A 14,646-nucleotide genomic window follows, 5' to 3' on the forward strand; every position below is an offset into this window, starting at 1 on the left:
GAAATATTTCCGCTTTAATACATAGTGATGTTTCATAATAGCATGTTCTTTTATGCTCCTACATATTGAGTATGATATTTAAAAAGAGTTTTTTCATATCAAGAGTATATTAAGCATAACTCTGACATCTATTACATGGAGATATTTCATCAGCACTGGTAGCATTCTGTAGTATTTGCAAATAGGACCTTAACAACTGTCCAGCCAGGTCAGATGAGAAATGCTTCTTGTCCAGGATGATGTCAGGACAATGGCCAGTATTTAGAGAAGACTATAAAGACAGGAGTTGTGGAGAAAGATTCTCTTCCTGAGACACCATGCGGGCACCAACTTTCTTTATTTGCCTATCTACTTCTTGCTGTTCTTTGTACTAATCAACACTTCTCAAATTATGTTCTTGTATCAGTTAAGGTTGAGAACTGGAAACCTAAGAGAGTATGGGTCAAACAAAATACAATGAATTTCACCTTCATTTAAAAAAAAAAAAAAAAAGCTCACCTGAATTATTGGTTCCTTCCAAATAAACTTTGTTACTTACACATATAAATAATATGAAGAAAATAAAATTCATGCAGCTTGTTACACAAATATATGCTGGCATTTTTTTCTATTTGCAGAATATAACTAAAACAAACAAAAAAATAGAAAAAAGCCCAAAGTAGTAGTAATGGTGATGGACATATAAAACATTCCAATAACAAAGCTGACTTTTGAAACTGGCTGCTACTTTTTTCAAAAGACACTGCAATTCAATAAGTAGAGAAAAAGGGCTGACTGCTGTGCAAATTGCCGAAGTTTAGTATTCTGTCCTGGTTCTTCACCGTGGTCTGGTTCAGCACTGGAAATGCTTGGTTGCATTTATAATACACATGAAGCTGGGTGCAGCCTCAAAAAATGTCAGGTATCACACATGCTTCTTTAACAAGAGTGGGGAAGGGCTATCTCACTTTCATGACTTTTCTGGCGAGTTCTGAATTGTTACGGGTGGGTTATGAACACAAGGGTCTGTCTGGGCAGACAGTTGAGCCAACCCATTGTCAAGCCGATGGGTACAAAAAGAAAAGAAGAAATGAGAAAACTTTCTGTGAGCAAGGGTTATGGGTACAAAGATTCTTTTCCTTTTGAGGGAAGAGAGAAAGGTTTAGGTAACTTCATAAACAATAACCAATATAAATTCAATTTTAAATCTCATTTTTTAATCTTAATATTGTTGACAGATGTCTGTTGTGGTTTTCCAAATATTTGGTGTTAATGGCGAAATCGACATCAGAGGCGAAGATACAGAAATATGCCTTCAGGTCAACCAAGTGATACCAAATCAACTGGGAAATATCAGCGTTCGACACTATCTTTGCAACAGAACTGTGGGTAAGAACTAATAACGAGATTTCTATTGTGAAATTGGAGTTGGAAACATTTGTTGTAAATAAATGAAAACACTGTATTACCCTTAAAGCGCAAAAACAGTTTTATGCTTCTGCTAGTATGGTAACATCCTTTTTATGCTGGTTTAGAATATCTACTCTGGTTTCTTTCCTAATTGCCATACATTGAATAGGAGGCAAAAATAAGAAGAAAAAAAAAAAAAAAAAAGGAAACATTTCTGATGGGAGGGTTAAAAAAAAATGCATTAATTGCATTGACTTCTCATTAATACAACTTGAGTTAAAAAAAAAATAAATTACATTTTGCTATTGTTTCATCAATATGGAACTCTTACTGCTCTAATGATACTTATTTGTACCCTGGTTTGAAGGGCTGTTTCTGAAGACAGCTTCTTCATTTCTTAAAGATACTTTTCTGTACAATAAATTAAAACCCACAGTTTAAACCGATTTATAATCTGTGCTTTAAAAAAAGTTAAAATTGCCTTTGTGTCAGGAAAAACAAGCTGCCATGACAGCCTTTATTCTTTCTTTTCTTTTTTAAATACACTTGATAAGCATACAGAGGGTAGTTTCGTGCCAGATATTGGCACAACTAGATCAACCAGTATATTAAGTCTGAGCTGTTCTTGGGCATGGATACATGTACATTATCTGCCAGGAAACCTAGTTCACATACTGTGAGGTTTTCTTCTTGGCATGCTGTATTGGCATGCCAGTCTGTCACAGTTTGTTTTGCTCCCCTTTGCCAGCCGTCCACACGGATTGCTAGATGCCAGCTCTGCTGCACTGCAGGGTTTGGGGGGGTGCAGATCCCCGATGCACCTGCCTCCTGCTTCTGGTTCATCTCCTTTCCCAGGAAACAATTATAGCAGCAGTTGGCTGCCATTTATTTCCAGCCTTGCAGCAGTACGGATTTTCTTCAGGAGGTTCTGCTTGGTGAAGCAGCCTCCAATGTCCTAGCTAAAAAAAAAAAAAAAAAAAGTCACTTTCTGGTAAGCTGAGCTGTTGCCAGCAGCTGCTGCTTGAGCAGCTGTTGCGTGATGTTGCAATTGTGTTCTTGCATCTGAAGGCGTGAGGGAGGTCCAGCAGGGAAGTCTCATTGATGACCTTCAGACAACAGGCAGCCAGTTCTGGTTATCTGTCATGTCCTCGTAAAAGCAAGAGGAAGTAAACAGTAAGAACATGGCACCTTCCTGCTCTCACTTGGATCTGAAACTAGAACATGCCTCCAGCTCAGCTGCGTATGAGAGGCTTGTGCACGGATTCCTTTATGGACAATCGGTTACAATGTGACTGGGATCTACAAATACTGATGTTATGTATCTCTTCCTTTCTGTTTCTGGTGGCTTTCTGGATAGGTGGCATATCAACACTTCTTTCTACATTGGTCACTCTCACTCTACAACATACATCTTTTCTCTTCTCCACAGAGCTCTGCTTTCTGTACCAAGTCAGGAATCTTCTGCAGCCAGTGCTGCTCCATATCTGCTACGTATATCCTAATATAAGAACTAAGGAGGGAAGCAATTTAAAAATAAAACAAATTCTAGAGGATCAAGGTTAGGATTAAGCTTGAGAATTGGGTTGAAAGAAAGAATTTGAGTTAACAGTAAGAAAAGGTAACTAAAAGAACGAATGAGCAAAAGCATAAGAAAAGTATCCAAAAAACAGCAACTTTCCCCCTAGACCTTTAACAAAACTTACTCAAATGTTGAATTAACAGTTGTAACCAGTTACAGCTTGCTATAATGTTAGCACAGTAAATGTAGGAAGGGAAAAGTGTGCTATTGCAGGAGTAAATTTGAGGGCAGTGTGGCAGCTGTGCACGTCCCAGCAGAGCTGGCTACAGGACGATGACTTTCATCAGATCGTGTGTCTGGCAGCAATAACAAAAGAAGTGGGGCAGAGGTACTCTGCATAGGAGAGAATGCTTTTCACTGAGACCTTGTCGTGCATGTGGAAGTTTGTAGAAACTTCTGAATTGCTTAACCCTATTTCTCTCCCATTCTTTCTCAATTATGGCAGTTTCAGGTAGCTACAAGATAACTGACGTTGGCTTCATGGCTGAGACTTAATGCATGGTCTTTTAGTTTTCTACACTTTGGAATCTTTGAGCAATGTTGCAGGTGCTCTTTCCTGGTCCCACAATACCTAGGGCCTACCTTTTTTCCGACTTCTAAGCTTGTAAGCATTGGACTTTGCTGAGGTTAAACCAAGAAGCATCTGTATGATTTTTTTTTTTATTAATTCTGTCCTCAAATTCATTTAACAGGTAGATGCTCTACTAATATAAACGGACATAATTCAATTAGTTTTAATTGAGTTACTTTTTAAAATATCTTTCAAATTTCAGTGTTTGTTTCTTAACATGATTGTTGTGAACATTATATGCTTTTTGTTGTATAAGTCAGTTCTCTAAGTCAGACATCATAGTGACAGATAAGACCTTTAACAAATCCCTTGGGGTAGCTGTTTCTGGTGGTGAACCCTTTTTTTCTGAACTACACGTGGATACTGGGCTTAGTTTTTCAGTATCTTGTTACCTTAGGTTTTTTTATTTTGTTTTTAGAACCGTTCAGTTGAATGTTACAGTTGTCCTTACTGGTTAAAAACACTGAAACTAACAAGAAAATGCTAGTTCCCTTTAAGGTTCAAATCTACTGCCACCCAAATAATAGAAGCAACACATGCTCATGTTCTCTATCTTACTAAATTGCTGTTTACGTTCCTGTGTGTTAGCAAGTAAGTTCCTGAATCAGGAAATTATGCCTTTCCAAGAGAATACCTCCTCTCCTGAGAGTGTGAGCTGACTTAAATGTTTTTCTGAATTAAGACTGAAGGATTTAGTGGAAAAATATGTAAAATAATTGTTTTTCAGTTCTCAAGACATTGAGAAAACACAAATCCTTTATGCACAACTATACTTCTGTATCACCCTTTTCTGTTGTCACAGTGATGTACAAGTACTATATACGGATTATTTTTCTATAGTACTTTTAAGTGATATACGTACAAAATTTGTCTGAATTTATTATATATACACAGTGTTGTAATTCCTGGAATATACTTCCAAAGTACTTCTGGGAAATTATTTGGACAATAGAAGCATAATTAATTGCATCATAATTGCTTTTTGTACATTGCAAAATTTTAATGCAAACTTATTTTTCTTTTGTAACAGGTTCTGATTGTAAATCTGTGGCCGGACCAGTTAGTTCATCACCTGAGATTAGTTTGAGATGGGAAAGTGGGCCCAGTGCTATCATACATTCTATGCTGGCTGTAAAAAATGGTTTTCTCCAGTGTCATGTAGAGAACTTCAGTGCTGAATTCCTAACTTCTTCCCTCACAAACATTCAGCATTTTCTAGAAGATGAAACTGTTGCAGAAGTGATGCCTATGAAGATAAAAGTTTCTAATGCGAAGATTAATTTAAAAGTATGTTAACGATAAGCTATTTGGCTGCTTTAAAGAAATTGTGTTCTTATTTCTTTGATGATAACCTTCTAATCTGGATACAGTTAACTTCAAAGAAACTGCTATCATACTCTGTAAAGTCTTTAGATAACAGTAAAACAATTTAAAAATCCATAGATTTGGTTAACTCTGTGGTATGCCTAGAGAGGAATTCTCTGCATGACCAAGCTAGTTACGTGAATTAATACTTTGTACTTTTTTCCATCCTTTCCTAGTCAGTTTTATAGAGTGACAAGATCTAGGAGTATTACAGGTAATGTATACCAAATTCCTACAGGCACAGTGTGCTTTTTTGTTTTGTTTTGGTTTTGTTTGTTTTTTTGTTGGCTGGGCTTTTTTGCTTAGCATGGTGATGATATTTTAATTACAAAACAGATTTTTGAGGGTAATTGTCTTTCCTACTTAAAGAACAGGTTATGTAATGAAAGTGCAGTACAAAAGAAGGAATAGATTACAAGAACTCCAGTTCAAACCACTTGAATACTGCTTCTTAGAACCCAGATTTTTCTGTTCTGCTCTACCTAGAAACAGTTACTAAACAGTGCAAGCTTTTCTCACCACTCTAGCTTAAAATAGTAACACTAAGAGGACAGTGCTACTCCAGTCTTCCAGGTGATATCCTTTTGGACACTTAAAAGGAGTGTCTGTGCTGCACAACCATTGGATTCAAGGATGATTACACTTGGAAAAAAATCATTATAACATTGCATTGGAAATTAATAATCACCTATGTAAATGTGGAATATAGCAAGGACTGGAGTAGCAGCTCCAATTCTGCATCGTAGGCTAAGGCCTTGAACCTGTTAACCTTCTGGACTGGAAGGTCAAATGTTACCTGTACAATATTCTACTCAGACTTGAATATCAAAATCCACCAGTATTCCCTCTCTACTTGGTGCAGCTTTTCCATCCCCTGAGGATTCTTAAACACTCCTTTAGGGCTATTTCTATACCAGCAGTAGTGCAAGGACGTTCTGTAAGAGCTGTGAATCTGTTCCCCAGATTTAGGTGCATCACAAATGTGAATGTTCAAGTGCAGAAAGAAAGGTTTCAATATACAATCACCTAAATTTTAAAAACAGGATTGTGCTGATTTATTGGAAAGAAAGCAGACTTAAGCAAACTGCTCAAGAAAACAGCTGTGCATTAATAAACGGGCAATAAGGGTCTGCCTGGTAGCATTAGCACTAAAGTGCTCACTCAGCTGTGCACATGTCACAGGGAAGCTGCTCATGGTGGCTGACGGATGGCAGATATGAGACACAGATTATTCCTTTCCAGAGCATTGTTGGGTAGTAAAGAGTAAGAAGATATGGTTCAACTTTATGCTGCACTGACTATTCAATACTGTATATTATTGTTATTTTTTTTTCTGAATGGGACTTGATGCAGTGTGTTTCCTGGAGAAAAAAGAAAATAACCTTCCTTAAACTCTTGATTTATTTTTGCACTTTCTACTGCAATCTCAGTGATGTTTCAAGAAACTTTATCAGTTACACCTCAACAGCTTTCTTTTTATGTGCTTAATGCTGATATGTATAGTTTATGATTATACTGCATTACTTTGCTTGACAGGGATAATGAACTTAAAAAATGTCCTGCGGGGACCTCAAAGGAAGTAATTTGTGTCGTTTCCCTTCTGATGAGTATAATAATGTAACTGAACTACAGCTGGTGTCATCCCAAACTAAATTCTAAAATGACAAAGTCCCCTTAAGAATGATACATGTCCCTTAGAATCTTTAAATCATTCAAAAGAAAATCAGATATAGTGTGGGGTTCTTATCTCTGACTCTGAGAGCTCCTGAGCTAAAGGATGTCTTGAGTTGGGATTTAATCTTATTGAGATGACTGTAAAAATACTTTGAAGTATTTCAGTCAGATTGTATATACAGAGTTCAGTGAACTTACTCAAGAGATAAATATAGGCCTTTAATATGATCCACAGGAAAAAAAAATGGAGTAGTGGAGGTCCTGTTAGAAATTTCTGCTCTGAAATGTTCCCTTTCAAGGTTCGTTAAATGAACTTATGTTTAATTTAACATCTTAGCTATTTTGATTTCCTAGTAAACTCATCTTTGAATATTCATATTTTTTTAGGATGACAGTCCACGTGAAAATCTCAAGGTGTCTGAGCTAGTACCTATAAAACTACATATTGACATACTCTGGATAGAAAGAAATGACGATGGCTCTTTTTTCATTAGAGGTTTGTATCTTCGTGCCACTGGATATCTCAACATTGTAATCTAATTATTATTAACACTGTTTTTTTTGTGTAGACGTGTCTAATAATGAAAAAATAATTGCTGATAATTTGTGTAAGTAGTGTTGCACTAAACCTTAATTCTAAGTGTAGTTAGAAGAAAGTTACCTTTTTGAGTAATGTATTGTCTGTGATAACCTACAGCTGAATCAATCTGTGAGAAATAGAAATATGCATATAACTTCCTGAGGGTATGTTTCCTCAGTGCTTCATCATAATAAGTCTCAGATTCTTTCAAGATCAACTACAAATCAAACAAAAAGTTGCATTTCTTTACAATTAGCCAAGAGAGTTCTGTGTTGTCTTTGTGTTTTTGTCTTACAGGTAGTAGGTAGAGCATATTGTAAAACAAAAATTTACCTGAAAAGTCCAAGTAACTTTTCAATTTTGTATATTATGGTAGCGTCTTGGCAGGTTATGGCTATGATGGCACTGCAACTGTATTTCGAATAGGGATTTAACTTTATACCTTTCATGAACTATGTATATCCTTTTCTCTTTCTACATGTATAGGCAAATACTAAATACTGTTAACAAAGCAATACGTTTAGAGGTAGAGCTGCACTGTTGTCTTACACAGATATGTCAAAGCATCACGGAGTAATCTAGGTTGGAAGAAACCACAGAAGGTCATCTGGTCCTTCTCCCTGTGCAAAGCAGGAGCAATTTAGATCAGGTTGCTCAACACCCTGTCCAGTCAAGTTCTGAGCATCAAATAGGTGATTTCACAATGTGTCCTAAGCAACCTGTCCTAATCCTTGGCCACCCTTATGGTTAATTTCATTTAGTAATGCCTACTTAGAATTTCCTTTGTTGCAGCTCATGTCTCTTGCCGCCTGTCTTGCCAGAGGTGCTTGAGGACTTCCCAAACACTTCTGGGAAAGTCTGGTCCATCTTCTCAATACCCTTTCACTTGGCAGGCAAAGGTAGCTTACAGATCACCCCATAACCTTCCCATCTTCAGGTTGACAAATGCATTTCTCTTAATCCCCGTATTTGTACATCATGTACTCCTAGCCATGATCATCTTGGTAGTCCTCTGCTGTCAGTATCTTTCTTACACTGGGGAATCCAGAACTAGATCCAGTACTCCAGATGTGGTCTTACTGCTGCTGAGTATAGGGAGGGATGATAATTTCTTTGTTTGGTCATCTACACCCTTGGTAGTGCAGCCTGTATGTGGTTGGTCTTGGCTGGTGAGGGCTCACTGCTGACTTACGTTCAACTTCTTGCTCACCAAGGTCTACAGATCCTTTCCTGTAATGTTGCTTTCTGTTGATTTGATCCCTGTCCTACAGTGGCGTAAGAAGTTATTTACTCCCACCTGCAGGACTTCACACGTGAGCTGAATTTCCTGAGACTCCAGTCAGCCTATTTCTACAGCATGTTCAGGTCCCTCTGAAGAACAGCCTTGCTCATCTTGTCAGTCACTTACCCTTCAGTTTGGTATTGTTTATACACTTGTAGAGGATGCACCCACCCCTTCATCCAGGCCCTTAATAAATTAATCTGACAATATATGATGTATTGTATCACTTGAGGAAGAGAAGGTTGCAGCGTGATCTTAATACTGCCTTCACGTACCTAATGGGAGGTTATGGAAAAGATGGACCAGACTACTCAGAGATGCATGGTGGCATGATGTGTTTGTATTTTAATTTCTCCACGTTATCTAATAGACTGAATATCTTTAAATGCTTGAAAAACGCATTTTGGTCATCTTTAGATACTAGACATTGGAGGAAATATTAATTTAACAAGAAAATTTAGAAGAAATTCTTTAAGAAAAAGGAATTTTAGACTATTAAGAATGGCGCCCTCATTTTACCCTTGGTGTACAGCAGTATATTTTAATAGAAGTTATAGTGCACTTCGGTTATAAATGCTAGAAAGTTTCCTTAATGGTAAATCTTTAAAGTTGTTTTCTAATTTAAAAACTTGATTCTGCAAGTTTATCTCACTGTCTTCAAATATAAATGCAGTCATCAGATCTAATTTGGACTTGCAGACATTACTGCAGTAGCAATATTAATAGTTACCAAACTTGTGCTCCCTCCCCCCTGTTTCAGTGCATGTTTCAGGCATTGGATAATGAAGATCTGAAATATATAGTTCTTTAGATACACTTTCTGAATTGCAAGCTCTGTTGTCTCTGTTGTATAGCTAATTACTCAGGATACGTATCATGTGGTGATAATAGCAGTCAGTATAAAAATGTGGTAATTTTCTTTGAGCTGGAAGATGCACATATAGTTTCTTCTTATGCCTTCTTTCCTTTCTCTCTTCCTCCAAAAGGGTATACAATGTTTATTTAATTTTATTTTAAATTTTGTATTTGATTTTGTAAGGTAAATATAGACATGCCTAATATCAAAAATGTGTTTGCTAAGGTGCTTTTAATTTAGTGCTGATGGCAATTAAACTTTATAAAAAAAAAAAATACAAAAACCTAAATGCTACTCTCAAGTATCTTTCTGTGTTACAGACAATCAAAGAGTAAATGATGTGTCAAAGATGAAGAATTCAAGTAATGCATTGCAACAAGCAACTAGACCTGCTGGATTTAAAACACAGGACCAAGCCACACAGACTACTTGTGAAATTCCCAGACCTTTTAAATCAAGCAGTGATTCAGCTGACTTCCTCAAAAATGAGGTATTGAGAATTCCTTCACTCCCATAAAGTTGCAATAATCATTGATGTGGTGGTTTTACTCGGGTGGGCAGCTGAGCTCTACCACAACCACTCTCTCACTCCCCCTCCTCAAAGAGGAACGGGGAGAAAATACGATGAAAAGGGCTCAAGGGTTGAGATAAGGACGAGGAGATCGCACAGTAATCATTGTGATGGGCAAAACAGACTCAGCATAGGGAGATAGTAGGATTTATTACCTACTACTAACAAGCTAGAGAAGTGAGAAACGAAGGAAAGAAACCAAAAGCACCTTCCCCCCCAACCACCCTCTTCCACCTCCTCCCCCCGAGCGGCGCAGGGGAACAGGGGAATGGGGGTTATGGTCAGTCTATAGCACTTCTTCTCCGCCGCTCCTTCGCAGTCACTCTCGTCCCCTGTGCTGTGGGGTCCCTCCCACAGGATGCAGTCCTTGCTGAACTGATCTGACGTGGGCTGCCCACAGGCAGCAGCTCTTCAAGAACTGCTCCAGGTATGGTTCTGTACCACAGGGTCCATCCCTCAGGAGCAAACTTCTCCAACCTGGATCCCCCATGGGCAGCAGCTCCTGACAGGTCACCTGCTCCTGCGTGGTCTCCTCTCCACGGGCTACAGGTCCGGCCCGGAATCTGCTCCGGCAGGGGTCTTCCACAGGCCGCAGTCTCCATCGGTGCAGGTCCACCTGCTCCACCGTGGTCTCCTCCATGGGCTGCAGGGTAGAACCCTGCTCCACCGTGGTACTCCATGGGCTGCAGGGGGACAGCCTGCTTCACCATGGTCCTCACCACAGGCTGCAGGGGACTTCTGCTCTGGCGCCTGGAGTACCTCTCCCCCTCCTTCTTCACTGACCTTGGCGCCTGCAAGGCTGTTCCTCACTCCTCTCACTCTCCCAGCTGCTGTGTGGCGCAGAGTTTTTTTTCCCTGTCTTAAATATGCTCTCACAGAGGTGCGAAACAACATCGCTTATTGGCTCAGCTCTGGTCAGCAGTGGGGCCCCTACCAAACATGGGGCAGCTTCTAGATCCCTCTCACAGAAGCCACCCCTATGGCCCCCTGCTACCAAAACCTTGCCATGTAAATCCACTACAATTGATCATCACAGTTGTTTGGTTATCCAGGAGTAGGCTGGGGGAGGGTTACTTCTGTTTAGAGATCTGAGCTGGAAACTATGAAATACAGATAATATAGTTCAGTATATAGGCATGCAAAATAAATGTAATACTACTTTCTAAATAGGGTGGTAATACACTGCAGACTAATTCTTCCCCTTTACGTCAGATGGAGTTTTATGAAGAAGCGATTCACAAACTCTGTAATAACCCTCTCTCCTTTCTTCTGAACATCTCCCTGATCCCTGCACAGCACAACTGCCACAGGTGAAGGATTAGATGGTTGAGTCAGGTCCTTAGTAACCTAACCTGTCAGTCATACATGAACTTTGAATTGATGGTGAAAAAATTCACACATCACTTTAGCTTTTTTTCCCCCACTGGATACCAATCTAATCCTGGAGCTCAGAACCCAGTGTCATTTCCACTCCTCTCCCGAATGGAAATGGCGTAACTAAAACATGAAGCCCAGGGTACCTTGCCTTTTGATCTATCTTCATCAATTCTCTCCATGTTCCACTGTCATTACCTGGGTATCAGTCAGCTGGCCCCAACAAACCTAAACCAAGCAATGAATGTAACCATTGGTTTATATTATTTTAAAATGTGCTGTAATGGAAAAAGTCGGCAGTATGCAGGAATATTAATAACGTGTTTCTAACCTGATCATTTCAGCTTCTTGAAGAAAATGAATGTCTCAAACAGGAACTAGCCAAAGCTAAAATGGCTCTTGCTGAGGTCCAAATGGAAAATGATGCCCTCCTTCATCGTATAAAGAAGATGAATGTTGATCATCAGTAGGACAATGTTCTGTTGGTGTGAGGCATCAACAGAATTTTGGGTGATCACAGCATCTGAAGTACTGTTTGTGAATTGCTGGAAGACATGGTTATTTTTTTGTCACAAAGTTCTCTCATCACAAACAAAATGTTTGTGAAAAGCTACTATTCTGAAATTATCATTAAACATTGTAACTTTTTTCAGCCTGTTTTAAACCGAGATGACTTTGGAGAAATCAGTTTATACTGTACTTTATTAATTTACTGAAGAAAAAAATCATATCATCTACTTTTAATATTATCAAAGGAGATGTTATTTTTAAAATGTTTTTTGAAAACCAGATGGCTCAGCAATGAAAGAAGGTGCCTAGCTGCGTAACTGAGTAAAATGTACCATGCCTCATTAACAAACTGTACCTCTGTTTGTTAAGATTATGTTCTATTATTACCAGATGTCTGTATAGGAGGTTGCATTTGCACTATGATAATATGGGTTAGATCCTCTAGAATAGTATAGCTATTGAAAATCAAAATAGTAGCCCTAAACTAGTCCCGAAATTCAGTATAATTTGCCCAGAGAGGATTTTAAGAATAGTCCTCTGGTGCTATATTGTTCCATACACCCTTTCCACGTGCACTCCTAAAATACCACAGTAAATGTTGGAGAAATTAAGTAAGAGGGCATACTACTGGGCTTTCCTCCTGCATGAAAGTCCGCTACATCTGTACAGCTAGTCTAATTTAGACATTCACACATTTGTTTTTCTCTCTCTGTGATGAGGAGATAGCCCTGCCGTAGGATCCAGCAGTTCGTGAAAGGTGAGATTTGAGCCATTTTGCTTCCATGTCTGATTCTGTGCACTTCATCAGACATGACCAAGGATTTGGTCCAGTGTATTTAAATATGTAATGTCAATGCTTGTTGGGGGGTGGGGGTGGAAATTCCTACAGGGATTCATTAATTGTATATTGCTTTTTTGATTATATATATACATATATATTTAAAAAAAAAAAGCTTTAGAGAATCAATTACCCTATGAAATGGTGAGATTACATGAGATGTAACTATACAATTTAAACCATGGCTGATTTGTATAAATTAATAATTTTCAGCTAAAAACTGGTACAGATGGATAAATAAAAAAGCACAACACTAAAAGAGAATATCAGAGTGTGCTTCTAAACAATTTTGGAAACAACATACAAAAAACATACATGCCCATAAGAGATTGTTTTCACTAGAAATAAAAATGATTGAATATTTTAACTAGTGACCTTGAATCTGACAACTAACAATATTTTAATTACCACCACAGTTGTTTCTGCTCCATGGGATGTTTGAGGGAAGTTTTATTTGTAGATATGCAGATAAGACTCAAAAATACTTAGTATCCTACGGTTTGACTTTGCATGTTTAATTAAAAAGTTTGATAGCCTAAATGATTTTCATCAAAACTTTTTGGAGGGCACGAAATTTTCACTGCTGTAAGTAGTTATTGAAAGTATGTAATTTTAATCAGGGACTCTATGGAAGAACTGGTTCAGGCACTATTTAAAAGCCTGCCTCCCAAAACCATAGTTGAAACTCCCTTTATTACCCATGGGAACTTTTATCTTATTCTGAATAAGATTTAAAAAAAAAAAAAAAAAAGAACAAGGCTGTTTCTAAGAGAGAAACTTAATATGTGCATTTCAAAAAGGTATTTAAGACAACACAGTATTAAATATAGGTAGTGCAATTTAACATGAATGTCATGTCAGATTCAGGGGAGGAGTTCTCAGCTGGTTGAATTCTGATTGGTACTGTTAAAGTCGGTAATTCTAACTCAGTTTACCCCTGCCAAGCTCTAGTTAGAATTATTCTAAAGAAAGGAATGTATAGAGTGGTTAGTAGCATGTGGCTGGAATAATATGTTGAGACTTGTTTTATTTTTAAAAAGAAATAAACAGCAATATTAAACACCTCTTCCTTCTTACTGCACAAGCTAGTACCTGTTTCTGTTAGCAACAACAACAACAAAAAAAGAATCCCAAAACAGCTCTTTCCAGTACAGATGCAGAAATTCTGGGCGTCACCTTCTTGCACTTCATTACAATTGAATACATTTCTCTTCAGGGCAGTTTTGTAGCAATGAGCATAATATGCTCATATTATGCTCTATATATCCTCATATAGAGGTGTATGTTTGCTTGTGGATTTGGCACTACTGAGAATGTCACTGTGCACTACTGTGTCACTCTGAAATGAGTTTTGCTGTTGAAAAAGTACAAAGGGAGAGAGAGTTTATTCATGTCCAAAAGAATGATTTTAAACTAAGCCTTAGTAGGTTATCCCAAAAAATAGTGATTAGAAGTCCTTGGACTAAATAAAAAGATTTAATTCATTGTCGGAGCTCTGCTAGTGTTTGTAACCTCCTTAACTCATACATGTGAGATTTGTACCATTGGTAGAGCCTCTTAAATGAATCGTGGCCTTTTATTCTGCAAAGAACGGTAGGGAACACTTTGGAGAACTTCAATGTGTGCAGAAAACTGACTCCAGAAGGTTTACAGCCAAACTGTTACCAAGTTTTATTTTACATTTTCTGTGGAAATTTAAACTGGTCTACATGTTAGCCTAACACTCATTCAACTTATTTAGAAACACTGTTCTAAAGTCTAATAGTGTGTCAAGCTAGCTCACCTTGAAAAGGCTGTGCACTTTCTCAAGAAAAGTCATCGAATCATTTGGCAAGCATTGTCCTAGTTCTTACATTAACTCTTAACATACTGATAAGCACCAATTTTAAATTAAGTTATATGCCTTACAGAATTACTTATAAAATACCTGTTGGAGAGGCAGTGGTGTGTAGATCCCAGCTGTTCTCTGACGTCCCTGTTCCTGCTTCACGCCAGTAGCTTTTCTTGTCCTTGGATTAAGCCCACTGTGGCCATTGTTAGAAAGAACCATGGCACTG

At 38.1% G+C, this 14,646-nt stretch overlaps 1 protein-coding gene across 4 annotated transcripts in view; it reads left to right on the forward strand.

The window, feature by feature from the left end:
• BLTP3B (bridge-like lipid transfer protein family member 3B) overlaps nt 1-13,651 on the forward strand; it is a 56,960-nt gene extending 43,309 nt beyond the window's left edge. For 3 of the 4 annotated variants that reach the window (XM_080595883.1, XM_080595884.1, XM_080595885.1), the window contains exons 17-21: nt 1,218-1,368; nt 4,570-4,826; nt 6,966-7,074; nt 9,617-9,786; nt 11,586-13,651. In XM_080595883.1, coding sequence (XP_080452009.1) covers nt 1,218-1,368; nt 4,570-4,826; nt 6,966-7,074; nt 9,617-9,786; nt 11,586-11,711 — 813 coding nt within the window. In that variant the 3' untranslated portion in view covers nt 11,712-13,651. Of the gene's footprint in view, nt 1-1,217; nt 1,369-4,569; nt 4,827-6,965; nt 7,075-9,616; nt 9,787-11,585 lie in introns of those variants that run through there. The other variant, XR_013952311.1, reaches the window with a different exon arrangement.
• Nucleotides 13,652-14,646: the final 995 nt, after the last annotated feature.

The sequence above is a fragment of the Anser brachyrhynchus genome, assembly GCF_964034855.1.
Source record: "Anser brachyrhynchus genome assembly, chromosome: 1".
NCBI classification, from domain to species: domain Eukaryota; kingdom Metazoa; phylum Chordata; class Aves; order Anseriformes; family Anatidae; genus Anser; species Anser brachyrhynchus.